The following is a 23847-nucleotide window of genomic DNA, read 5'->3' as shown; positions in this document are numbered from 1 at the left end:
GCACCTTAGATCTGACCCTTGCCCACGGCACTATCAGGGAGCAGTGATCAAAGAGCCAGAATCTCAAATTGGGCTTTTTGTGGTTTTCTTTGGGCAAGTCATTTGGAAGGTAACCCAGACCCTTGGAGGTTCTAGTTATCTTGTTAACTTTATTTTAATTGAAATGGAGGCATAACATGTCCTAGAAAAATAAAGATTTAGGATATAAACTAGACACGGATCAGGTTGCCCCAGGGTGAGGGGATCTTTGGTCTGGGGCTGGATGTGACAGGCGCTCTAGTCCAGGAGGAGCTTGGGGAGGATACTCGCTCAGGCCTCCACACCTGCAGCTCTCTCCGCAGAAGGGCCCAGCTGGGAGGGTCTGCATCTCTGGGCACAGCACTGCCCGTCCTCCGCCCTCAGATTCCAAGCCATTCTGAGAACGCTGGATGTCAGCGGAGCTATTAATAGTGTTTCAGGGAGTGATAGGGCGAGGGCTCGAGGGGGCTGGGAGTCCGGCCACTTGGCAGAGCCCGAGTCAGGACCCCAAATCTCTCCATATATAGGGAGTGGGCAGAGCAAGGAGAGGGCAGTGCCCCTGGACAGGAGTGGACAGGGGTGAGTGCTCCCCAGCACCTCCAGGCCTAGGACAGGGTAGCCGCTCAGGGGGTGTAGTGTGAGGAATCTTCAGATTGCAGCAATCTTGTTTCTGAGAGGTGCCCTATTCTGGGGCAGTCCTGGATCTTGAGCACCATTGTCAGGAGAGGTGATAGGGTCCAGCAGGGTCACAGTTCCAGGGGCTCTTCCACAGGCACGGACTGTAGCTGAGTCAGGACCTTGGTCTCAGCTTCCAGCCCCTCATCAACCTCGCCCCCAGCTGTGGCCCCCAAGAGCAGCCCCTCAGAGTCAGGGTCCTGCAGCCTCAGCACAGTGTGAGGAGCCTGCGTCCCCAGCCCCTTCTCCACTTCTAGCAGCCCCTCTGTGCCTGTGCTCAGTTCCAGCCCTGCTGGCCAGATGGGCATGGCTGCAGGTGACAGCATAAGCCCCTCAGGTGGGGGTGCTGGGAAGCTGGGCAGGAGGCCTGAGGAGTCTGAGAAGGGCAGGCTGGCAGCAGCAGTGGCGGCAGGGACAGCTGGTGGCTGTTGCACAGAGAGTGTGCTGAGTGCGTGGGCCTCCGGGAGGGCAGGGCTGGGGGCCACCGGCAGGGCTCCTTCAGGCACTGAGATGGCCGTGTCTGGCTTCAGGGGCAGGGCCAGGCTGGGGGCAGGAGGCAGGACCTGAGAGACCAGCATGCTAGTGGGGAAAGTGGCCGTGAGGATGATCTTGCCTTGCTGCACAGCCACTCCTGTCACGATGGGGCTGCCAGATACAGGGTTGGCCAGGAGGAAGTTTCCTGTGGGGAGAGGAGAAGGGCCAGGCACGAGGTGAATATTAAGCGGCTAGTGGGCAAGCAGGGCAGTCTGGGACAGGACTGGGATGAGCTGCCCCTACCCCCAAATCCCTTCCTCAGTTAACTGCAACCCCCACCCAGGCCAGAGGGAGGCAGAAGCCTGTACCTGGGGCAGTGGCTGAAGGCAGCTGCAGGGCAGTCACTCCCACCCCGGAGTTTATCAGGTGCACATTAGCAGGGCCTGCGGCAGCTGCCACTTTCACAGGGCTGCCTGGCCCAGCTGCCAACAGCTGCAGTGGCCCCACAGCCTGGGGCAGGGTCACCACCTGTGAGGTGGGTACCACCTGGGGCAGGTTCAACAGTGGGGAGGTAGGGCCCAGGCCTGCAGGGTACCCTGGGGGTGGGGAAAGTGGCACCACTTGTGGAGCAGCCACAGAGGGCACTGGTCCTGAGGGTACAGGAAAGGTGGCAGCAGGTGGGTGGCCAGGTACCACTTGGGGCAGAGGCGCAGGGACCTCCTCTCCGCCTGGCCCTGAAGCAGCCACCTGGGTACCTTTGGTCTCAGGGACCTCAGGCTGAGCCTCCTCCAGTCGAACCTCCCCGGTCTGAGGGTCCAGGACCAGGGAAGTCTTGCCCTCGCTGGCCCCCTGGGAACTGGGCTGTGGGGGAGGGGCACCCCCAGCCCCTGTGAGCAGCAGGGGGCCCAAGCTGGAGGCCTCGCCCAGGGCCAGGCTGTTGATGATGACAGGACTCCCATTGAGGAGCACTGCTGGAGAGCTGCCCGCAGCCAGGAAACTCCCATTCACCAGGATGGAGGAGGAGGCAGGCCGCGGTGCAGGAGGGGCAGACCCGGCCAGGAATATGGAGCCCTGGGCCGGGGTGTCAGCAGCCATAGGAGCCACGCCCCTCTCCAGGTCCTCCGGACTGGGGCTGGACTCGTCCTCTGTAGCGGGGTTCCCATCAGCCTCGCTGGCCGGAGAAAGGGTTGTGAGTTGTGGTCCCAAATGCTGTGTTCCCCAGTTGGCCAGCTCGACTCCTGCGCAGCCAGCTACAAGCTGCTCAGCAGGAGCACAGGCTGACGTTGCCACCCCCTCCTTTTACGCACCCAAGCTTCTGCGGAAAATTTCAGGGGGTTATGATGGACCCAAGAAACAGAGCCTCTGCAAACCCTGATTGATACCTCCACCTAAAAGCTAGAGCTGGCCTCATCTGGAGGGAGGAGGCCCTCCCTCCCAGCCACTTGGCCTTCCGGGCATCAGAGGCTGAGCGCCCAGGCTGCCCGTCTCTCGGGGCAGGCTGAGAGCTGCCTACTGGCTTTGGAGAGAGTGAGGAGGCAGCCACCCGCTGGGTCCCCTGTGCCCTCCCCCGGGCGGGAGTGAGAGGCCGGCGAGCAGGGTGGGAGGAGAAGGGCTTGGGTTACAGGGAAACCGGAGCTGGGGAAGGTTCACGTTTCACAACAAAGACAGACGACAGACCATGCTGTTTGGGCCCTGGGGGGGTAGGGGGGAACGAAGAGCCACGGTCAGGTAAGGGCCAGGCGGCGAAGGGGCCTGAAAAAAGCCCCCACGAGGGATGGAGTGGACAAAGACCCCTCCCCCCTCCCCGCAGCCCCTCGTTTTCACACCGCCTCCCCCAAATCCAGCCACGAACACGGATGGGACTTGGGATGGAGCCCTGAGTGGGGCAGTGATGTGGCGGAGGGCCCAGGGCGCGTGCCTGCTTGGTCTACACGCACTCCCGGCGCTGGACTGGCGCCTGAGGGTGCGGGCGCGGTGTATCGGAGGAACACGGCACGCTTGACTTCAGCCATGGGCAGGGGGAGGGGGCGGTGGACATCAGGTCCCTAGGAAAGGGAGACTTGTGCCGCCCCGATCCCCTCACCTCTTGCAGGGCATGCTGCCGCCGCCCCCAGTCCGATCGCGCTGTCGTCGGTTCTTGAACCAGTTGCTGACCTGCGTGAGCGAGAGGCCGGTGAGCGTGGCCAGCCGGCGCTTCTCGTCCGGGGTGGGGTAGCGGTTGCCCCGATAGCAGGCCTTGAGCGCGGCGCGGGAGCGCTCCTTGAAGCAGTAGACTGTCTCCTCGCCGTCCCATATGGTCTTGGGCAGCGGGAACTTCTTGCGCAGACGGTACTTGTCCACTGCGCCCAGCGCGCGGCCGCGGGCCCGCTCGGCCTCGTGGTAGCGCGCGCGCAGGTAAAGGTCCTGCAGGAAGGCGTGGTGGGCGGCAGGGAAGGGGCGGCTCTCGAGCAGCCGGTAGAGCTCGGCGTACTCGCCCCTCTGGAAGGCCACCAGGGCCCGAGCGCGCAGCACCGGATCGCTGCCACGTAGGCGCTCGGCCGGGGGCAGTGCGCCCAGGAAGCGGCTCAAGCGGCCGGCGTGGCCCGCCTGTAGCAACGCCTCGCATACGCACGCCACCTGCTCGGGCGAGAAGCGGAGGCCCGTGGGCGGCTCGGCAGCGGCCTCGGGGGGCGACCCGGGGACGTCTGGGGACCCCGGGCCCTCCGCTCCCGCCGCCGCTTCGCCCGCCCCGGCCCCGGCTGCCGCCGCCGCCTCACCCTCGGCCGCCTGCAAAGTCTGCAGGAGCTGACGCGCTTCCTCCTCCTCCTCTTCGGTCGCGGCCGCCGCCACCGCCTCCCCCCCAGCCGCCGGCCCCGCGCTCGGCTCCGCAGGCAAGGTAGCCATGTTTTGCAACTTTGGGAAGTTCCTCCCTCCTTCTCCTCCTCCCTCGGGCTTTCCCCGGCCCACTCCCCCGCCCGTCTCCCCTCTCCGCCCGCCCCCCACCCCCCTCTCCCCAACAGCCCGCTTCGCGCTCTCCCTTTGCCAACCCCGCGCCTCTCCCCCAGTGCCAGGCCCAGCTCTCCACTAGGGTCTCAGTCCCAGTGTCTGTGTGTGTGCCCGTCCTCCTCCCCGTCTGTCCGTGATTCTCCCTTTGTTTTCCCTCCGCCTCAGGCCGCGTTTTTTGCCCCCCCCTCCCCCCGCGTGTGCCTCTGGCTCAGGGCCTCAGTTTCCCCATCGGGACAACGGAGAAGGTAACGGGCCGTCCGGGAGAGATAAAGGCGCGAAGCCACCTCCACCCCGAGACTGAGCTTCTGCACGCCTCCGTCTCCAGGGTCCTCTGAAGGCGCCCCCACTCCCCATCTCTGCAGGCGCTCCGCCCCTCGGAATTCCCGGCTCCGCAGAGGGGCGGGTCTGGCAGGGAGAAGGGGCGGGGGAAACGGGCTAGAAAGTTTGCAGCAACTTTTCTTGAGAGTTAAGTCCTGGAACGGATACGCGTGGCCTGCGCAGGCGCAGTGGTAGAAGGATGGCGGCTCGCGCTGCAGGCCCAGCCCCTTTCTTCCCTGGGATCAGGTGGCACAGCTGGGTCACAGCTGGAGAAGAGGCGGTGCCTCCGGGTGGTCCGCTTGCCCTCTCCTATTGGTCGGCCTCTGAGCCACGCCCCCGGCCCGCCGCCCGTTCGCTTGTCCCGCTAGCTCCCCTCAAAGCTATTGGCCGCCTCCGCTCGCCTTCTGATTGGCCCACTGAGCAGCCTCCTTCCTCCACGCCAACAGCGGACACCACGGAATTCAGAGCTTTGGGAAGACGAGAGGGCCTTTTATTTCGCGGGGACTGGGGGTGGGGTCCCAGGTGGGGAGAGGCAATAAATACCGAGGAATGTCGGGGTCTCAGTGCATCCAAAACGTGGATTAGGGTGCTGGGGTCCTGGAGCCTGTCAGCGGGTCGGAGGACAGGTCAATAAATACCCAAATCGCCGAGGCGGGAGAAGCTGGCTGTGGCTCCGAGAGCAGAGCACGAGAGCCCCCGAGAAAATGGGGCTGCCAAAAGCAAAAGTTTCCCGAGAGCAGGGTCTCATGCACAGAGGATTTGTGGACTGCAGACCGACGGGGGAGCGGGTACGTGGAGTGTGAAAAACGGATGTCCGAGCCCTGGGCCCTGCTGCCTTCTCTAGATCGTGGTTTGCCCATCCATGTCGGGGCCTCAGCAAGGCCGGAAAAAGGAAGTGGCCCACGATTCCCACCAGCAGCAGCAGCATTCCCGGCTACAGGCCTCCCGAGAGCCCGGTGCTCCGGCCGCGGCCCGGCTCTTCCCTCCCCGACCGCCAGGGAGCGGGCCCGGATCACAGGGCTGAAGCTGGGACGGAGACGGTAGCTCAAAGTGATGAGAACCGGAGGGCGGTGGAAGTGGCCTCTGGGCCAAGCCAGATCACTCAACCGTCCAGCGCAGCCCGAGTGGAGGACAGGCTGGAGTACTAGGGTTCAGGGGGCGAAGGCGGCTCCCGGGAGGCGCCAGAGTTGGGTGAGGTGGCCGACGTAGGCCACCAACCCAGAGCAGCCCAAGGCGGCGGCACGAGCCAGAGCAGCGGCGAACAAGAGCAGGGAACGCGCCTCCGATACGCCAAGCCTAGGGTCCTGCGAGAGAGGGCGGGATCAGAACCAGCGATACGGGTTCCAGATTGGCTCCCAGGACTCGCCTTGCCTACGCCCACCCCCTACGCCAGTGCGGGCGTCTGGTTGGCCGGCTTTCAAGCCTCCAGTCTTGTCCGAGCTCGTCATTGGCCACTTCCTAGATGTCTGTATTGATTGGCTGCCCGAGCATCCCTCCCCTCGACAGGCCCAGCCCCTCACAGGCGCAGCTAAGCAGGGGTGGCTTGGGGTAGGTGCAGCGCGGCGGGGACGCGGCGGCGGGCGTGAACAGCCGGACGTACCCTGGCAGGGAGCAGCAGGTGGCGGCGGTGCATGGGGCCTGGCCCCACCAGCGGGCACTGGCCCAGAGCCACGGCCGGGGGGCCATCTAGCTGGAGAGAGAAGGGACAGGTGACCCGATCGGAGCCCACCTGGCCCGGCCGCTGTAGGCAAAGGACTAGAGACAACGAGGGGAATTAAGATATAGGAGAAATCTAGGGAGATCCCAGGCGGGATTGGGATTTCGTAAGTGGCCTGAACCAAGGGAGACCTCGTAGATGTGGGGCTGAATGGAGGGTATCTGCCGCCTGGAACCCCAAAGAGGTAGGTGAGCCCTATATCTGGACGGGGAGACAAGGACCGGGTCTGCAGAGGGGGCACAAGTCTTGACGCAGAGGAAAAAGGGCTCTTACATGGGAAGGTGGATCCGTAGCCCGGGGACTGGGGACCCCCGTGACAGCTGGAAGGAGAAGAGAGAGGCGTAGGGTGCGTGGAGGGACGGAGGAGGGTGGTGGCGCGGCGTGCCCCAGCCTGGGCCCCTCGCCCTCCCCACCAGGTGTCCACACAGGCCGCGGCCCACCTCCCCACCCGCCACCTTCAGCGCCCTCGGGGTAAGGGCGGACGAGGGACTTGCCTGCGGCCCCTTCAGCCTGCAGCAACTGCATCCGCTCCTGGAGCTGTCGGACGTGCGCCTCCAGGTCTCGATTCCGGGCCTCGGCCTCGCGGAGTTGACTGCGGGGAGGTAAGGACTGTGAGCCCTTCGAATCCCGGCGGGAGAGGCTGCCCAAGGTAGCGACTTGCACCTGAGCCCCAACTCCAACCTGGCGAAGTTCTGGTTGGCCGTACGGATGGTCTCCAGCTCCCGGCTCAGGCTCTGCCGGGTAAGCACCTCCTTCTCCAGGGCCTCCTCGAGCTCTCGCAGCGTCACCTCGGCCTCGGCTTCTGCTGCCTCAGGCAAAGCCTCCGAAACTGCTGCTTCGGCCTGCGTATAGGGAGTGCGTTTAGGGGTGCCTGTGGCTCCTGGAGCACTGGAGACTTGAACATAGGTTGCAAGCCTGGGGTCCCCCCTTGTCCTCTCCTCCCCCATCCCCTAGATCTTCCTGGAATCCCCACAGCTCCCTCAGTGATCTAACCCCTTCCTTCCCTGATCCAGCCCTCCCCCAGCTACCTCCCCTCCAGCCATTCATTTGGTCCCTTCCCGTCCACCTTTCACACAGGAACTGAAGAGCTGTTCCTAAAACACTAACTCAACTTGATCTTGTCCCTCCCCTGCTCAAAATTTCTCCAGCCCCAACGTACCCTCAGGAGGAGACATGCACACCTGAAGGCCTGTTCGGTTTGTGTTCCGCTGGCCTCTCCTGCCTTCCCACCCCTCACTATCCAAACCCCTTGGAACAGCCCTGCTTTACTACCCTCCTTGCATGTTCGCGGACAGCCAGCCGGCCCCCACCGCAGAGCCTCTGCCCTTGAGGTTCTCTCTGCTGACCAATGAGCACCTTTCCTGCCGCGGGTGGTGCTCCTCCTCCTCTTCCTCCTCCAGGGCTTCCCCTTCCCAGAAAGCCTCCATACCCTCAATGGCCTGTTCTCATTTCTTCCTAGGGATCATTAGTGACTGTAGTAACCCCTACTCTTTTCTATCGCCTGTCAAGCAAGCTCCCAGAGGGCTCAGCACTCCATGGCACCCGCCACCCCCCGGAAGCCCTCGACTCTGCTCTCTAGTCCCCCCCCCACTGACCCTCTCCAGTGACTCACAGTCTCCTCTGGTAGGGGCACGGGGAGCTCTGGCCTGGGTGCTTGCTCGGGTGGCTCAGGCAATTGCTCGGCCTCCAGTTCCATGGGCCTGGGGCCTGGGACCTCATCATCCCTGGGGAAAGGAAGAGGGGGAGAAGCGGAGCCAGTCACCCCAGAGAGGCTGCTGAAGCCCTGGGTTTAGAGCCAGGACTCCTTGCTGGCAAGGAGACACACCCTCCCTAGGAAAATGAAACTGCAATAAAAGTGGATGTCTCCTCCAACCTGGCAATACCGCTCATGGAAATATGTCTCAAGGACTTGGTGATACTGGACATGCACAGAGACCAGCCTATGGTTGTTCATCCAGCCTGGGTTATAATAGAGAGGACAGGTTAACCAAGTGCTGACTTACCCAATAGGCAGAATACTACACAGTGTAGGGATCGTGTGCAGTAGTTTCTTCATAATCAGAAATGGGGTTTGCAATATATTGGCCGGTAAGAAAACAGACTAGAATACAGCATGTTCTATGTTCTCAATTGTCCAGTACATGTGCACTTGTGTGAGCCAGGGACCATCACTAATGGTAGGATTCCTTTTCCTTATCCCTGTTTTTTAATTTACTTCTGACAAGCCAAGCATTATTTGTATAATTAATGATTTAATAAGCTTGTGCTTTGAAAACTGATTTTAAAATTTAAATTTAAAATAATTCAAATTATTTTCTAAGATTCTGAGTCCCACGGCTCTGTGTACCAGAAATCTCAAAATGGAAGGCTGTAAGTTTCTAGAAGGCCCAGTCTCTGGCTCTGAGGTTTAAGAACTAAATCTAAAATTCAAAATACTTATATGCTCCAATATTTTAAGGCCTTGCAGCTCTGGGCACTAGAATCCTGGGTCCCAAGACAAGGTTCTAAAACTGATCCTGCAACACTGCAGGGTGCTGATGGGCCAGGATACAGTAACCCCAGGCAGTCCCGGGGCTTTGGGAGGCTGGGCCCCCAACCCACCACTTGAATGCTTCACAGAGCCAGCGCTTACCTGAGGGCCATGCAGGAGTAGGAGTAGCCCACGAATGGCAGGTGGACTCCCAGCGGCATGCCTTCCTGCATGTCTGACAGTGTCTCCTATCCAAGAGGCACAGACCTGAGGTGACTGGTGGGTGTCAGGGTTAGCCCTTCACTTCTTCCCAAAATTGGCTCAGTGTCTCCTCCCACCCAAGCCCACCCACCACAGCTTGGGGCCTATCTAAAGTGGTTCCTCCCTCCTTTTATTGTATCCTGCGGTTTTTTCCCTCAGGGCACTCACCATAGTAGGAGTATAGACTTCTCCAGACTACAAATGAATGGGGGGCTGACTTAGTTCACGTGTTCCCAGCAGTGCCCAGCACAAGGGCCCCCAGGGAGAGAGAGAGAGAGAGACAGGAGCCCCGCTCCCTACACTCCCCCATCTTAGCCCTGATTTCGCTGAAGCATCATTGTCTGGGGACCAGTCTGTGCCCCCACAGACTATGAACCTAGGGCCTTGGGCAGGAATGATTTCAGGACCCCAGGAGATGGATACCATCCTAACCCTGACTTTACGGATGAAGGATGGGGAGGCACGGTCAGCCAAGCGGTGGTCGCAGGTACCTACCCCGCCCCCGCTCACCATGGCAGTGAGCCCGTCCTCCACCACATCGAAGTTGCACGTGTCAGTGGCACCCTCAAAATCTGGCGTAAAGGGGGGCACGCTGTCACGAACACCCTCCCAGTCGAGGCCAAAGAAGAAAGGATGCTTCTGGAAATCGCCTGCTCCACCCTGGCCCAGCCGCATCTCCGGGGGACAGAGTAGCCTCTGGATGAGGTCGCGAGCCTCCTCTGGGACCCCTGCATCCACCACCGGTAGAGACAGATGATCCTGCTCAGAGGGAGAGGGAAAGTGGGGAATGTTACTTGGCTGCAGGTGCAAAGGAAGACTGTGGGCTCCCCAGGCTCTGCTCACCTTGTAGTGCACTATCTTCCCATAAGTCTCGGCAGTGGAGTCTGCGTAGAAGGGCGTCTGGCCGTAGAACATTTCATAGGCAAACACGCCCAGCGCCCACCAGTCACACTCAGGCCCGTAGCTGCCTGTCCCGGGTCCGCCGCCCACGGCCTGCAGAATCTCAGGGGACAAGTAGTCCGGGGTACCCACTGCCACCAGCGACCGCACCTGAGCCGAAAGGCACTGGGCTGAGTCTGGGCTCCGCCCCCTCCTGACCACGCCCCGAGTGCTTAGTCCCTCCCTGTTCTAACCTGAGTCACACTCACAATAAGCCTGAGTCGCCTCCTCCCTTCAAACCTAGTCCTCCCGCACCCTGGATCTGCCCACGCCGCCACCGGCTCCCATACCCCTGCATCTGCCGTCCCAGCCCTGACTCCACTCGTAGTGGCCTAAGTTGCCCGTGGCGGCGCACCGCTCACCGTTCCATCTGCCCTCAACTTGAGGCAGGAACCAAAGTCGGCCAAGCGGATGTGGCCACAGCGGTCCAGCAGAATATTGTCCGGTTTGATGTCCCTGCGCAAAGACAAGAAGGGGAGTGGGAGAAAAGTGAGCCTCCCTCCCTCCCACCAGCCCCCCAGGCTCCAACCCTCTAGGAAGCACCGTTTCAGGACCCACCCTCTTAGGGCTCTCCAGTTCCTATCCCTCCAGGCCCAGCCCTTAGGCCTCACATCGTCGACTTCTGCCCTTTGGGGATTTTACAATTCTGGACCCGACACTCTGGCCCTATCCCCAGTGGGCCCCAATCAACTAGTCCCTCTCTGCGCTCCACCCACTCTGGGCTCCAAACTTCCAGGTACAACCTTTGTTATCCCTCTGGGGCCTGCCCCTCAACCCCTGCAATGCCCACCTGTGCACATAGCCCAACTGGTGCACCGAGTCTATGGCCATGACAATCTCGGCCAGGTAGAAACGCGCCATCTCGGCCGGGATCCGCTCCTCAAACTTGCTCAGCAGCGTTAGCAGGTCCCCGCCCACGTAGTACTCCATGACCAGGTACTGAGAGAAGGGTATGTCATGGGGGGTCGGTAGCCCCCCCATGTTCGGATCGCTGATAGGCCAGGAGAAAGACTCCCAGAGACACCCTATACCTCCACAGCCCCAGCCCCAAGAGATCCCCCAGGCCAAATCAGACACCACCACCACCCCTGGCAAAAAAAAAAACAACAAAAAACCCCTCCCATTCCGCCAGGATATCTCTGAACAGATTCACTCCCCCGGTGAAAATCTGGGAAAAAGAGAACCCAGAGGCCTCCCAATGCCCAGGGTATACGGCCCAGACACTCCCTACCCAGGTGGTTCCCACACAGACTTCAAGAGAGCTACCCCATTCCAGGTAAGGGATTCCCCCACGGCAGCATCTTAACTGAATACCCCAGAATCAGCCCGGCAAAAAGAACGCTAAGGGACAGCTTCCATTCTGAAAATGAAGGCCCATTCCTACCACACACAGCGACTCCCGCAAGCATTTCCAGGCCGCTCCGCAATCCCAGAACTTCCTCTCCCTGCCTCCCGCCTTGTTAACTGACAGCCTCGGGGGCGGGAGTCCATCCTTCTAGTCGCCCCAGCTTGGGTCTCACCAGGTAGTTCTCATCCTGGAAGGCGAAGTGAAGCTGCGTGATCCAGCGCCGGTCCCCGTTCACCAACACATCCCTTTCTTCGCGGAAGCACGACACCTGCGGGGCACCGGAGCTGAAGCGAGTGGGGGCAGGGGGATCCTCAGCGCCCTGCACTTCCAGCCCCCGCCCCTCACCTCGCCTCTCTTCAGCATGTCCCACTTATTCATGATCTTCATGGCGTACACTTGGCCTGTCTGCTTCATCTTCACCACCGCTACCTGAAGGCCAAAACAGGGTGACTGGGGCAGAGCTGGCGGGTAAAACACCAGGGCTGGACCAGATTGGACCCCACCCCTAACCCCGCCCCAGCCGTGCCGGGTCCCCACTTGCCACGCCCATCGCCCTCAAGCCCCGCCCTCCCCCGCAGCCTCTGTCTTATATTCCAAACTCAGTCATTCATCAATTTCAAAGGCCCCGCCCCTAACTCATATGCTCCGCCCATTGCACAAATAGTCGCGTCTCCAGCCCTTAGGAGTTGCCGCAGCTGCTCAAAGCTCACCTCGCTGAACGCTCCGCGCCCGATCACCTTTAGAATCTCGAAGTCATTCCTCTGTAGTCTGGCCTCCTTAAGCCTCGCCGCGATGGGCTCCACTGTGGGGAGGCAGGAAGAGGTGAGAATAGCAGGTCACTGGGACTAACACCCAAAACGAGGAGGAAGTTCCACCCTTATGCCTTGGTCGCCCCCTGTCCCAGCCCCTTGGTTTCAGACTCCCCTTCTCTCTGCCCCTCCCTTTAGGACTGTCGCCTCCTACAGGCTTCCCCACATTGCCCCTGTGTGGCCTGGGGACCCAAAACTGCCCTCCTACAGAGAGATGAGATGCTGGGAAACCCTCTTTGAGTGAGGGCAGGGCACTGGGCCAGTGCTCTGGTGGTGCGATGAGTGGGGTGAAAAGCCTGCAGAGGAGTGGCCCTAAAGGACAGAGGGCAAAGATCTAAGACCCAGTCCCTGGAGCTCCAGGCTCCACTCCCACGGTGGGGGGAGCCCCTGGTGAAGGTGCCCGCACCCCCCTTTCTCCTTCTACCCTCCCCGCCCAGCCGCCCCACGGTCGGTCTTGGGTTATAGCCCAGAACAAGTTTAAGACTGTGCCTCCAGGTTTAGATGCAAGTGGCTCCTGGACCACACTTTGGGAAAATGTATTGGGGCTGCGAGAAGCAACGCCAGGAGACAAAGCTAGCCAGACCAAATCCGGGCTCCAGGCCTGCCTGCAGGCAAGTTTCAAGTGCGTTATCACTTTCCTCTCTGCTCCAAGAGAGGGCTTGATTATTATTACCCTGAAGGCTCAGAGTGGTGAAGTCATTTGCCTAAGGTCCTACACCCGCTAGAAGGTTAAAGAAGGCAGTTTGGGAGGGGGTAAGGTGTGTGTGTGTGTGTGTGTTTAAGCAGGAGATTCAAGGGCCTGGGGGAGAGGGAGGCCAGGACTCCAGGGGGTGGAAGAAGCTGGAGACTTGGGACACAGGATGGAGTGGGATGGGTGAGAGCAGGGATGAGTTGATTCAGTGAGTTATGGAGGGGAGAAAGGGACCCCCCCACGGGGTTTGGGGAGAGTGGGCCGGCAGGGAAGAACTAGCCAGGGCCCAGGATGGGGGAGGGAGGAGAGAGCCAAGACATTGAGCCCTTTTAAGGCAGCGGGAACCCAGGCCCCCTCCCCCGCCCAGCAGCCAGGCAGGGGAGGGACGGCGGGATGCTACTCCAGCCACAAAAGGAGTGATTCTAACCAGAGAGCCAGACCCCTGCCCCCACCTAGGGTCTCAGTTTACCCTGCCAGCCACCTTCACCTTCTGCCAAAGCAGGGCTGAGAGAGTTACTCAGAGCTGTGGGAAGGTGGGGAGAAGGTTCTTCCAGGGACTGAGTGGTCTGGCCTTTGGCCTCCACCATCTCATCTGTGAATGGGAGGAGGGAGAAGAGCAGGGCCTGGGGTAGAAAGAGATGGACACAAGGGGGAGCAGGAGAAGGCAAAGAGACCGGAAATAGGGCCAGGGACACGCAGCTCCCAAGGCCCAAGAACCAGCCACCGAGGGGCAGACCAGAGGACGAACAGAGTGGCAGAATGTCAGAGACAGAGACCTGTGAGCCTGAGTCCTGGGCCAGCGGCGGGTAGGGGCAGATAAGGAGGCTGGGGTTGAGGCAGCTTCCTCTGCCCTGTCTCCACGGGAAGACCAGACAAGAAGGGGCATCGTGGGAGAGCTGCAAGGTTGGTCATGAACTAGCCAAATGAAGGGACCCGGGAACTGGAAGGGACTCAAGGCTGACCCATGAAGACTAGGAGGGAGCAAGATGGGGGGACAGGCAGAGAACCTACAGGGAAAGTGGGCACACCCAGAAGAACCCTAAATTGTTCCTCCTCCAACCAGGGGGTGCTGGGTGGCACCTGTCTGCAGAGCTGTTTTCCTCCAGGGCCTGCCTGAGTCACTGTGCCTCCCAGGGCCTGGGCACCTGTTGGGGCAGCTGGAGAGGCTGGCGCCGAACACCTGCCCATCAGCCGCGCCCCTGGCAGCTGCCCCGTGCTGTCCCTTCCGCCTGCCCCTGTGCTCTGGGAAGCCAGAGTGGAGGATCACAGGTCCCATTTTGGTGGGGGCAGTCCCAGGAGACAGGGCTTCCAGCAGGTCCTTAGGCCTAGTCTCGGGGAGGGGTTTCAGGCGGACTATGGGAGGCTGGGCTGGGCACAGCCTCCCATGACTCCCAAGTCATGGTTCTGAGTCATGGTTGCCTTGGCCTTTGCTGACCCACTCTGGCTGTCAGGGTGGCACAGGGGCAGGGGCCTGGTGCCCCACGACCCAGGCCTAAACCCTAGACCTCTGAATGGGACGCTCTCCTCATGTGTCCTACCCCCACAACCAGTCCCTGCACCCAGACCCGTCTCCTGCGTCCGCCCTGCCCTACCCCTGCCAAATCTGGGGGAGCCCATGCAGGCAGGCACTCACCCCACTGCAAGAAGTCGGCCACGTACTTGTCCTGGGCCAGGTCGGAGGCGCCCAGCTCCTGGTGGACGCCCAGGAGAAGGTCGAGCAGGGGCTCCAGCCCCAGGAAGCCAGGGTCCAGCACCAGCTGCTGGAGTCGCTTCAGCCGTACCTCGGCTGACATGTCGGGCAGGCAGCACCATGGCCCTCTCCCCGGGCCTGGGGCTCGGGGTCCTCCTGTCACGGGGCCCTGGGGCCCCTATCCAGGCCCTGGGGCTCTGGCTGCATGTCTGCCTGTCCCTGGCTGTCCCCTGGGCCTCTCTGGCCACTTCTCTCTGCTGCTGAGGCCTCCTCCCCTTCTCCCCACCCCTCGGTCCAGCCCCCTCCTGCCTCCCAGCCTTAACCCCTCACAAGCCAGGCCCCCAACTCCGTCCTTCCAGGGCCCCTCTGAATGTTTCAGCGTGGGATGAGGGGTATAGGATTTCAAGTCTTGCACTCCCCTCACCCAGAAAAAAGGCAGAGCAAAGAGGAAGCTACAGGTGTGACAGACGTCAAAGCTGAGCCCTCCCATTCCCCAGAGGGGGCCAATTGAGGTTCAGAGCAATCCGGGTAACACCCTCCCAAGCCCTGGAGTTGGGGAGGGGAGGGGAGGAGAAAGGGGTGAGGTCTGGGAAGGGGGCAGCGAGAGGCCAGGGCAGCTTTGTGGGTGACTCAGCCACAGATTCAGACTTTGGGACAGTTTAAATTTAGCCCTCAGGCCTGGTGCCTTACACTGACTTTTTTTGGCAGGAGGTGGGGAAGGGGTGGCGAGAGAGACTTGGGAAGGGAGGCCCTCAGGAGCCAGGACCGGGGGTGACCCACTGGTCAAAGCCTGGGGGAGGCAAAGGAGCCCCCAAAATAGCTCCTTGGACCCTGGCCGCGCAGCCACATTCCTGCCCAGGCTAGGATTAGAAACAGAAACATTTCGGGGGGTGGCGGGCAGAGCGGGGAGACACGGCTCCCTGCAGCTCCAGAAGGCTGGCCAGGAGGGATCCGCGTTGTTCTCTGCCGGGGTGGACAGCTCTCTTGAGGAAGCCATGGTCTCTAGCTGGCTTTGGACCCCTGCGCCTGACTGAGCCTGGCCTGGGGTACAGGAGGCCATGCTCTGTACGCAACAAAGCTCACTCCAGGCCCCTGTAATGTCTGGTTTGGACAGTTTGGGCCCTTCCGAGGGACTCAGGGGCTTGGAAGAGAAGCAGGCTCTGGCGGTTCCCTTCCCAGAGTTGGGGCAGGGGAATGCTCACGGCCTGCGGCAGGGACGCACCGCCCTGAGCTGGGCGGGGCCGAAGGGCCTGGCTAGGTGGACGGAACCTAGAACCACAGTGATGGCACACACCCGCTTCCCCCACACCTCAGCGGAAGGGAACAAAGACACTGTGAAAACGGGGAACTTTAGTATAAATAAGAGGTCTTGGGGGACAGGGAGGTCCCCCAGGGGCTTCCATAATTTAACATTTCAAAAGCACAAACAATGGCAAGGGTGGGTTGGGGCCAGGGGAGGGGCGAGCCAGCCCCCGCCCTGCCCAGAGGACCGAGGGGCACACTGCGGAGCAGTGGCTTTTGTGGGTGGGGACTTCTCCCCAGGAGTGACCAGTCACGTGCTGGGGACAGGGATGAGGCAAACACTGATATTTCAGAGGAAGGAGTCATTGTACTTGGCAGTGGGTGGGGACAAGGCTGAGGCCACAAGGGCCACTACATCCCCCCAGTGTCTAGGTCAGTTTGGGGGACCCTCTACCCCTCAGATTTGTGCAGGGTGGAGGACTGGAGCAGCCCCTCCGTCGTAGTTAGTCTTGTTAATACGTTGATCCATGAGGTCAGCAGGGAGGGCTATGGCTAGGAGGCAGGGGACATGGAGTGGGGGACCCCGACATCCATGGCTTCACACCACTGTGCCACTTGGGGAGTTGCCTGGTTGGGAGGAGATGCCCTAGGGAAGATGAGAGGGGAAAGGATGGTTAGAGACTGCCTGGGGTCCCCACCAGTCCCACAGGGAGACAGCTCGGGGTCCCCAGGGCTGCTGCCAACCTGGCCTTGCCCTTCAGTCTGCCCCAGACTCCCAGAGGCCGCTGCTCCCAGCTCTGTAACTTAAATCTTGGCTAGCTTCCCTGTCCCAGCAGGCTGCACATTTATACAATAATGAAAGTCCTCAGGTAAATAATCCTGGGCAGACAAGATGGGGTAAGGGTGGAGGTGGGAGGACAGGGAGAAACTGGGTCCGCTTCTGACTGGGGCGGTCCTGAGATTCTGGGATCAAGGGGAAAGAACTCAGGGACAATCCTACCTCTACCACTGACTTGCTGGGTGACCTGGGCCAACCTCCTTCCCCTGTCTGGGCCTCGGTCTCCTCATCTGTGAACTAAGGAGACAGAGGGGTCTTTTTCAGGACTTGTCAGACCCCAAATCCCAGAGGCCCCTGCCTCTGAGGCTCTGAGACTGTGCTCTTAAGTTCTAAGGATTCAGGACCCTATGATGTCAAAACTGATTTTCTGAGGAACCACGTCTCGGCCCTCAGATCTAACTTCCTGGGCACTGGAGTCCAAACACAGGGGAGCCAAGCCATCTGCGAACACAGCTCCAAAGTGCCAAGCCAGGCCTGTGTTTCACCCACTGGGACCTTCCTGAACCTCACGGCCACTCCAGGAGGTATGCATATCCACGCACTGACCATCTTCAACCTGCCCTGTCCTAAGAGGTGACAGAGGCCAGTGATGGGCAGTGATTTGCCCAAGGTCACATGGGGAGCAAAATACAGGGCTGGAACCCCAGCTTGGGATTCTTCCAGCCGTGCTATCAGCTGTGGGCTCAGATCTGGAGTCTGAGACCCACATTGGAAGCTGAGCCCACAGGCTCGATCCTGTCTATTGAGCTTGACTGGCAATATTCAAGAGGTAACCATGCAAAAATCATTTTCTGCAGAACATGGATTCAGCTTTGAGTGACAGACATTAAAAGCTGGCCATGCTGGGCCCACTGGCTGCCCCTCAGATAGTGGGCCATGATCCTCACCACCCCCAACTGTCTCTAACCCGGCCCACTCTGCTGACTGTGACCAGGAGTTTTAGAAGCCCATTAACTCTTTTAAGATCTGAGAAGTCTTAGTGTTCTGGGGCACTAAAATTTCCCTGCTTGCCCTCATTCCACAGGGCTAGGGGATGTGACAGTACAAACCCCTCTGCCAATGCCCGCCTCTTCCTGGGTCCCAGGCTGGCAGGTGTGGAGTGACTCACCGCCTTGCCGGGCCGGGCCCAGGTGCAGATGAGGCCCTCCTGGCAGGCGGTGATGATGCAGTCCTCCAGGAAGAGGAGGACCGTGAGCCGCTCCTGGGCGATCTTCTTGCACACCAGGGGCTCCAGCAGCGGCACCTCATGGATGCGCGGGCACAGCGCTGTGCCCAGCACCTTGGCTGGGTCCAGCCGGCTGCGGGGGGCAGGGCCACTGGGCTTGTCCCCCCCGCCCGTGCCCCCACCACCGCCCCGGCTGATGTTGCCCAGGCTATGGTAGCGCTTGTGCTCTTTCTCGGCTCCCCGGTCCCGCCGCTCCTGCAGCGTGAGTGTGGCAAAGCGGCCAATGCTGAACGGCGTGCCCGGCTCAGTCGCTGTGCTGGCGCTGCCCGCCTTGCCGCTGCCCGCCGGGTGTGGGAGGCTGTTGGAGCGGGACAGCGAGCGGGGCAGCGGGCCAGAGCCTGGCTCACCAGGCTGCGAGCTGCTGGTGGCAGGCGGTGTGGTGCCAGGCGTGCCGGGAAGGGTTCGGGTGCGGGCCAGGGGTGGGTGGGGATACAGCACATCCTCAGTGAGGTCCCACAGGCAGAACTGTGTGTCCTGGCCGGCTGAGCCGAAGCGGTAGGTGATGGGGCTGGCTTTGGGCAGAGGGGAGAGGGGAGCTCCCCCGCCCGAGCTTGTGCCCACAGCCTCAGGCTCCTCCTCCTCCTCGCAGCTCCGCTCCATGTCACCACTGGCTGCCACTGCCACCTCCTCTGCCCTCGTGGTGTAGGGGTCAAAGGCCACAGCATTGACCCAGGACTTGTGGCCATGGCCACGGGCCACCACACGGCCTTCAGTGAAGGACCACACAGTGACCAGGTCATCTTCACCCCCCGTGACGACATAGCGCCCGTCTGGGCTCCAGCACACACAGAGCAAGCCCCCAAAGTAGCTCTTCATGAGCCCCCGCAGGAGCATGGAGTCGAAGTGGAAGATGCGCAGGCAGCCATCCTGGCTAACGCAGGCCAGGTGCCGGCCGTCAGGTGAGAAGGCAAACTCATTGAGGGGCCCCTCGCCCACTGCCCACTTGGCCAGCGGGTTGCGCGGTGCCTTGCTCTTGGCGGCGTAGACGGCAAAGCCCTCCCCCTGCTTCAGCAAGCTGTACTGCGGCGGGGCCGAGGCGCACGGGTGGCTGACGTTGTACAGGTACAGGTGGCCACTGGCATGTGAGGCCAGGAACAGGCTCTCCGACTCAGGCAGCCACTTCAGATACGTCACCTTGGTCTTGTCAATCAGCCGCTGCCAGGGGAGACAGTGGGGGTTGCAAGGAGGCAGTCCACCTCTGAAGACCTCCCTGGCCTGCTTCCCCAGAGAAGGCCTCAGGCCTGGCTGGGCCTCCTTGGATAGGGCCCCCCCACACTGTGGGAGTCGGCTGGACACAGGGGATGGGAATGCAGGGGAAGAAGGGCAGCCTGGAGCAGCCACAGGCTACTCAGTGGAGCTCTGCTGTCCCATCATCGGCAAGGAGGCAGTCCTGTCTTCCAGAGAACTGTCCTCTACCTGTCTCACCCTCTCCACTGTCTTCACCACATCAGGCTTAAGGTAAGAGAGAGAGTCACAGAATACCAACCTCCACCCCACCCCCACCCCTGCACCCCCAAGGAAAGGGTCTATTTGCCTCATGGTTCCTGCCCAAAACACAGAGCTGTGCATACAGGAGGCTCCTAGAAAGGCTTCCCTGGACACATGAATGACAACCCCATCCTACCAGCCAAGCATCTCTGCTCCTGTTTTCCTCAGGACTCACATCCAATCCTTCAACTGAATCCAATCTCTTCTCATCCCTGCCACCCTGGTCCCAGCCACCATCAACCTTGCAAGTGGCCCAGCCAGCCTCCAGGCCACCACACGGTAAACTAGAGATGCTGTTAAAATGGAAGTCAGTACCTGGCCCTCTCCTGTTCTGACCACCACCACAGCCTTCTGGACCAAGGTTACCTGGAAAGAACTAAGCCCCAAAGCCCTTAGGCACCTGCTGCACATGAGTTAAATGAACATTTTTCCAGGCATTTAAATTGCTTCTTTCTTGGGACAATTTAGAAAATAATCATTTTTGTGTTCTCTTGCTCAGATGCACCCCAGCTGATAAGGCTCTAAAAGCCGAAGTCTTCCCCATGGCCTTCCAGACCCTATACGGTGGCCCCAGCAGGTTTCTCAGAACTTATCTACCACCATCCCAGCAGTGGCTGCTCTGGCCCGTGACCTTTCTGTTGTCCGGCTTTTGTCCTCGGGGCTTTTGTCCTCACTGTTCTGTCTACTCACAGAGTCCTCTCCACCTGCAACTCTCGTGCCTCCGTCTTGTCTTTACTTCGATGTCCCTTCCCAGTAAGGCCTTACCAGACGACCCTACTTAAACCTCACCAGGCCCTCCCCATCCCCCTTCCTGCTGGATTTTCCTCCAGGGCACTCACTCCCCTTCTGAGCCTTGGCATACTTCTTATTCAGTAACTTGCCTCCCCAGCTAGATGAAAGGTCCACACAGGCAGGGCCCTCTGTTTTGCTCACTGAGATGTGGTATCCGCAGTGCTTAGAACACTGCCTGGCACAGAACAAATGCTCAATAAATATTTTGTGAATGGATGAACTAGTGCTTTTTAATCCATTCACTGTTCCACTCACTTCTGCCTGCCATTCACATGTTCTGTGTATTTGGGACACCTCCCCTGAACAGAGAAAGAAATACGGAACAAGAGTAATCCCTGACCATTGGTAACGTCTCTCACTGGCATTTCCTTTCGTGCCAAGCCTATTCAGGACTGGGCAACCTTCACATATGATTTTACAAGTCCTGTGAGGTAGGGATGAGAATCCCATTATGCCGAGAGGAAAACTGAGGCTCAGGGACGAACAGCCACCTTCCCAAAGCCATATGGTAAATCAACGGGGCAGCAGGGATTTGAATCCAATGCCCACAGGGCCTGGAATTTGAAGAGCAAGGGCTCTGGCTTCACACAAGTCCTGACTGGTGACTAGCCTCAGTTTTCTAATCTGCAAAATGGGCATCGCAGCCCCCAATCCACTGGGAGTCACGTGTTCAGCACACGGCTAACACAGCACAGGGCCTGGGCACAGTAGGTGCAGCTGTCATTATTCACTGTGAGCAACTCACTGCTGTCACCCCATCCCACATACCTGCCAGTCCATCCCCATCTTCCCCACCCCCTGCCCCCTTCAGGCCTGCACTGCTCCCCAGGCAGCTGCAGTCTCACGGCAAGCAGTATGTGCGTGGGCAGTTGGGAAGAGCAGCACTTCCGGACCCTGGGGCCCACCATCACCTCTTCATTGAAGAGCTTGCTGGTGTCCTTCTTGATGAGATCCAGGTACTGCACCTGGCCGGCTGAGAAGCCCACCAGCAGGGAGATGGTCTCCGTGGCAGCAGTGAACTGGTTGAAGTCGTGGCAGGTGGGCTGGGTGCCCTTATAGATCCGCTTGTCAATTGGCTTGTTGAGGTCAATGGACTTTGAGCAGTGGGAGAAAAGGAGTTAATGGCTTCTGCCACTGAGAGGAAGGAGGAAGGTGCTGAGGTTGGGGTAAACCACTAAGAGGAAGCTGGGTCACATCCCTGAGGGAAGTGGGTAGATGGATGGGTGGGTGGGGAGGCAGGGGGCAACCACATACAGGAAGGGGGACTCAAATCACAGGCTAGAGGAAAAACAGACAGGAAGGTTCCCCAAACCCTGCATGAAAGCACATTCTTCTCCCCCAAAGCTGGGCCCCCAAATTCAGCGACATCCTTGCCCACAGTATCAGGGTTCAGGGTCCCCACAGTTACAATTCCTTTCCAGTCTGGGCCCATAACCTCAGCAAACTCCCTTGAGTCTTAGTGCCACGATATTCCAAGCCCTTCAAAACTCAGGGTCACCCAGATCCCCAGTCCCAGGATTCTCTTCACTTTGGAAATCCTAAATCTCAGTTCCCCCATCACAGTTTAGAGACCCATTAGACATCACGATCCCCCACATTGTAGGTACTTTCACCACCTCTGGGCTCTCAGGAGCACCATCATTTCCCGGGACCACCATAAACTCCAGGGGTCTTGTTCCTCCAGGACCACACTCTTTAGAGACACCCATCACACCAAGGGATGTCCCCTCTGGACTCTCATCACCTCCACATCTCCCATCAGCTCAGAAATGTTCACTTCCTCTAGGACCCATTTTCTCTAGGATTCCATTAACATTCAGGATCCCTATTACCTCTAAGTCCCCCATCACTTCCAGAATCCTCCTTACCTCTGGGCCCCCCAAGTCTCAAGACCCCTCCAAACACCTCTGGACAGCAATACCCCTGGGTTCTCCATCACTTCTGGGCCTGCATCACACCTCAGGATTCCCCATCAGCGGCAGGGTGCCTGCCACCCAGAACCCTGGTCAGACGCTCCATTATCTCCAAAATACCCACCATCCCAGAACTCCTACGCATGATCTGGGGATCCCACAGGCCCTTAAGGCTTCCCATCACCTCTAGGGTGGCCAGCTCCCGGGGGGCCTCCTCTCTCCTTCTAAAGTCCTGCGTTAAGCCCCGAGAACCTTCACCCCCTGGGATGTCCATCACGTCCAGGATGCCTATCTCAGGGCCCATATCAATTCGGAGGCCCTCCTATCACTTCGGCATCACCTCAGGGACCCCCATCCTCTCAGCCAGTTCCCAGGATCTCACGATGCAGGCCGCTCACCCGTTGGCTCCCGCGGCGGCAGCAGCCCGGGTAGAAATAGAGCTCGCGGCCCAAGTTGAAGCAGACGCGGTCTCCTCCAGCACCCAGACCCGCGGGAGTGGCGGGCGGCTCCCCGGTCCCGGCGCAGTCGGGCTCCCCGAGGCGCACGAGGCTGAGGCGCACGGCGGGCAGCGCCGGCCCGGGTCCGGGCCCTGCGGGCGGCGGGGACTGAGCGGGGCCCGCGGCGCCGGGGCCGGAGGCAGAGGCAGGGCCCGGCGGGGGCTGCGGCGGCTGGGGCGGCGCCGGGGGCTGCGCGGAAGCCGGACCCGACCTGCGAGCGGCGCCGTCGCCGGGGAGCAGCTTGTAGAAGCCCTCGCGGGTGCGGAACTGCGACTTGATCTCCGCGCAGTCCCCCATGGCGGCGCCGGGGCCCGAGCCGCCCTCCGCACCGCCCGCCGCCATCTTGGGCGCCCCCCGGGCCCAGCCGCTGCCGGACCGCCGCCCGCCGCCGGGCCCCTGCCGGAAGCCGCGGGCCGGCGCCGGAAGAGGTGGGGTCGTCGCCTGGACAACGCCTCTTCGATTGGCAGCAGAGCCGGGAGGCGGGAGGAGCTCCAGCCGTCGCTCGGGTAACGGTTCTGGGGTTGTGGGCGGGGAGAAAAGGTGGGTGCAGCCTTCGTGCCTGCTACCGCCGTTTGATTGGCTGTGGAGCGGAGCCGAAGAAAAAAAAACCCCCACAAGTCCCTAGCAACGGCGCCATGGGAACCGCTTGCTTAGCAACGGAATAGAAGCCCTTGTACACATCCTGGCCTTCCCTTCACATCCCAGATGACCCCAGGTGACCCTCGTGTCTCCTTAGACTCTCAACATGCACCCACCCTCCTGACCACCAATGTTTCCCACTGACATCTTAAGGCCCCACACTGGCCACCACATCTCCAACCATTCTTCCCCACTCTTGATCCTCCAAATCTTGCCGATCTCTGGTGTCGCCATAAAATTCCAAGGACTTCCTGTGGCCCACTACCTGTACTGATGAATGCTAACCCTAAACATCTTCACATTTCCCACCAACATCTAATACATATTTCCATGACTTCACTGTCTTCAGCGATCTCACGCGGTCCTCCAACACTCACCTCAGATTCCAAAAGTTATCTCACTAGTAACCCCAAAGTTTTTCCTGATCCCAACAGACCCCACTGTTAGCCAGCACCCTTCACTTCTGCTGAAGCCACCCTGCTCCAATCACAGACCTTCCTAGACCCACTTATTCAGTGGCCTCCCAGATTTCTCACCAGAATATTCCAGAGGCATCTCACAGTCAACAAGGGCTACAGTGAAATTGACATCTTATTCCAAATCCTGCTTCTCACCCGTGTCCCCATCTTAGGGCCAGCACTGCCATCTCCCCCAGTCATCCAGGCACAGACCTCAGCGTCTCCCTATATTTGTACCATTTCCCTTTAGACCCTGCTTCCAGTCCCCAAGTCTTTTGCTTTCTGTCACCTGAATTCCTCTTTTCCAGTCCCTTCCTCTGCATAGCCCTGGCCCAAACTCCTCTCCTACTCAGGACCTCC

At 60.3% G+C, this 23847-nt stretch overlaps 3 protein-coding genes and 3 long non-coding RNA genes across 19 annotated transcripts; 3 read left to right on the top strand and 3 right to left on the bottom strand.

The window, feature by feature from the left end:
• Positions 1-129: 129 nt before the first annotated feature.
• SIX5 (SIX homeobox 5) lies at positions 130-4127 on the bottom strand. 2 transcript variants are annotated; one of them, XM_017652097.3, is made up of 3 exons: positions 3251-4121; positions 1536-2338; positions 130-1372 (listed from the first exon to the last, which is right to left on the bottom strand). In XM_017652097.3, the coding sequence occupies exons 1-3, from the start codon at positions 4048-4050 to the stop codon at positions 765-767; spliced, it is 2211 nt and encodes a 736-aa protein (XP_017507586.3). In that variant the 5' UTR covers positions 4051-4121; the 3' UTR covers positions 130-764. The 2 variants fall into 2 exon arrangements, with proteins under 2 accessions (XP_017507586.3, XP_073082473.1); XM_073226372.1 differs by lacking the exon at positions 1536-2338 and having other exon boundaries at positions 1105-1372; positions 3251-4127.
• LOC118970053 (uncharacterized) lies at positions 3903-6733 on the top strand. Its single transcript, XR_012126814.1, has 3 exons — positions 3903-4042; positions 4318-4397; positions 6604-6733. It is a non-coding gene; the product is annotated as an uncharacterized lncRNA (long non-coding RNA).
• DMPK (DM1 protein kinase) lies at positions 4939-14670 on the bottom strand. 11 transcript variants are annotated; one of them, XM_017652096.3, is made up of 16 exons: positions 14339-14670; positions 12504-12559; positions 11916-12007; positions 11551-11634; positions 11378-11473; positions 10648-10796; positions 10220-10313; positions 9762-9968; positions 9414-9677; positions 8820-8905; positions 7800-7911; positions 6869-7029; positions 6682-6779; positions 6461-6507; positions 6071-6160; positions 4939-5774 (listed from the first exon to the last, which is right to left on the bottom strand). In XM_017652096.3, exons 1-16 carry the CDS (start codon positions 14515-14517, stop codon positions 5622-5624), a joined length of 1968 nt encoding a protein of 655 aa, XP_017507585.3. In that variant the 5' UTR covers positions 14518-14670; the 3' UTR covers positions 4939-5621. The 11 variants fall into 11 exon arrangements, 10 of the variants coding, with proteins under 10 accessions (XP_017507585.3, XP_073082474.1, XP_017507579.3 ...); XM_073226373.1 differs by having other exon boundaries at positions 6071-6156; XM_017652090.3 differs by lacking the exon at positions 12504-12559 and having other exon boundaries at positions 9429-9677; positions 14339-14667.
• Positions 11894-18420, top strand: LOC118970054 (uncharacterized). 2 transcript variants are annotated; one of them, XR_005057860.2, is made up of 3 exons: positions 11894-12027; positions 16869-16999; positions 18290-18420. It is a non-coding gene; the product is annotated as an uncharacterized lncRNA (long non-coding RNA). The 2 variants fall into 2 exon arrangements; XR_005057861.2 differs by lacking the exon at positions 11894-12027 and adding an exon at positions 12062-13608.
• Positions 15726-22809, bottom strand: DMWD (DM1 locus, WD repeat containing). Of its 2 annotated transcripts, XM_017652074.3 has the most exons (5): positions 22292-22809; positions 20892-21074; positions 17584-18855; positions 16638-16712; positions 15726-16283 (listed from the first exon to the last, which is right to left on the bottom strand). In XM_017652074.3, the coding sequence occupies exons 1-5, from the start codon at positions 22730-22732 to the stop codon at positions 16236-16238; spliced, it is 2019 nt and encodes a 672-aa protein (XP_017507563.3). In that variant the 5' UTR covers positions 22733-22809; the 3' UTR covers positions 15726-16235. The 2 variants fall into 2 exon arrangements, with proteins under 2 accessions (XP_017507563.3, XP_036861314.2); XM_037005419.2 differs by lacking the exon at positions 16638-16712 and having other exon boundaries at positions 22292-22808.
• LOC118970055 (uncharacterized) lies at positions 18464-19842 on the top strand. Its single transcript, XR_012126815.1, has 4 exons — positions 18464-18599; positions 19082-19158; positions 19357-19467; positions 19688-19842. It is a non-coding gene; the product is annotated as an uncharacterized lncRNA (long non-coding RNA).
• Positions 22810-23847: the final 1038 nt, after the last annotated feature.

Source organism: Manis javanica, chromosome 17 (assembly GCF_040802235.1).
Source record: "Manis javanica isolate MJ-LG chromosome 17, MJ_LKY, whole genome shotgun sequence".
Lineage (NCBI taxonomy): Eukaryota > Metazoa > Chordata > Mammalia > Pholidota > Manidae > Manis > Manis javanica.
This window is presented reverse-complemented; position numbering and strand designations above follow the sequence as displayed.

Bases quoted from the DNA above. Each gene is read 5' to 3' on its own strand.
- DMPK (XM_073226373.1), bottom strand. From the start codon at position 14,517: ATGGTGCTGCCTGCCCGACATGTCAGCCGAGGTACGGCTGAAGCGACT. The intron at 7,030-7,799 runs GTGAGTCACTGG...CCCTATACGCAG, and splicing joins TGCCCCTACCAGAGGAGACT to GCCGAAGCAGCAGTTTCGGA. The intron at 6,780-6,868 runs GTTGGAGTTGGG...ACCTCCCCGCAG, and splicing joins GCCAACCAGAACTTCGCCAG to TCAACTCCGCGAGGCCGAGG.
- SIX5 (XM_017652097.3), bottom strand. From the start codon at position 4,050: ATGGCTACCTTGCCTGCGGAGCCGAGCGCGGGGCCGGCGGCTGGGGGG. The intron at 2,339-3,250 runs GTGAGGGGATCG...TTCTCCGGCCAG, and splicing joins GGCAGCATGCCCTGCAAGAG to CGAGGCTGATGGGAACCCCG. The intron at 1,373-1,535 runs GTACAGGCTTCT...CTCTCCCCACAG, and splicing joins GCCTTCAGCCACTGCCCCAG to GAAACTTCCTCCTGGCCAAC.
- DMWD (XM_017652074.3), bottom strand. From the start codon at position 22,732: ATGGCGGCGGGCGGTGCGGAGGGCGGCTCGGGCCCCGGCGCCGCCATG. The intron at 16,713-17,583 runs GTGAGTCACTCC...CTGTCTCCTTAG, and splicing joins GGGCCCGGCCCGGCAAGGCG to TTCACAGATGAGGAGACCGA. The intron at 16,284-16,637 runs GTAGGATTGTCC...CATCTTCCCTAG, and splicing joins CCAGCAAGTCAGTGGTAGAG to GGCATCTCCTCCCAACCAGG.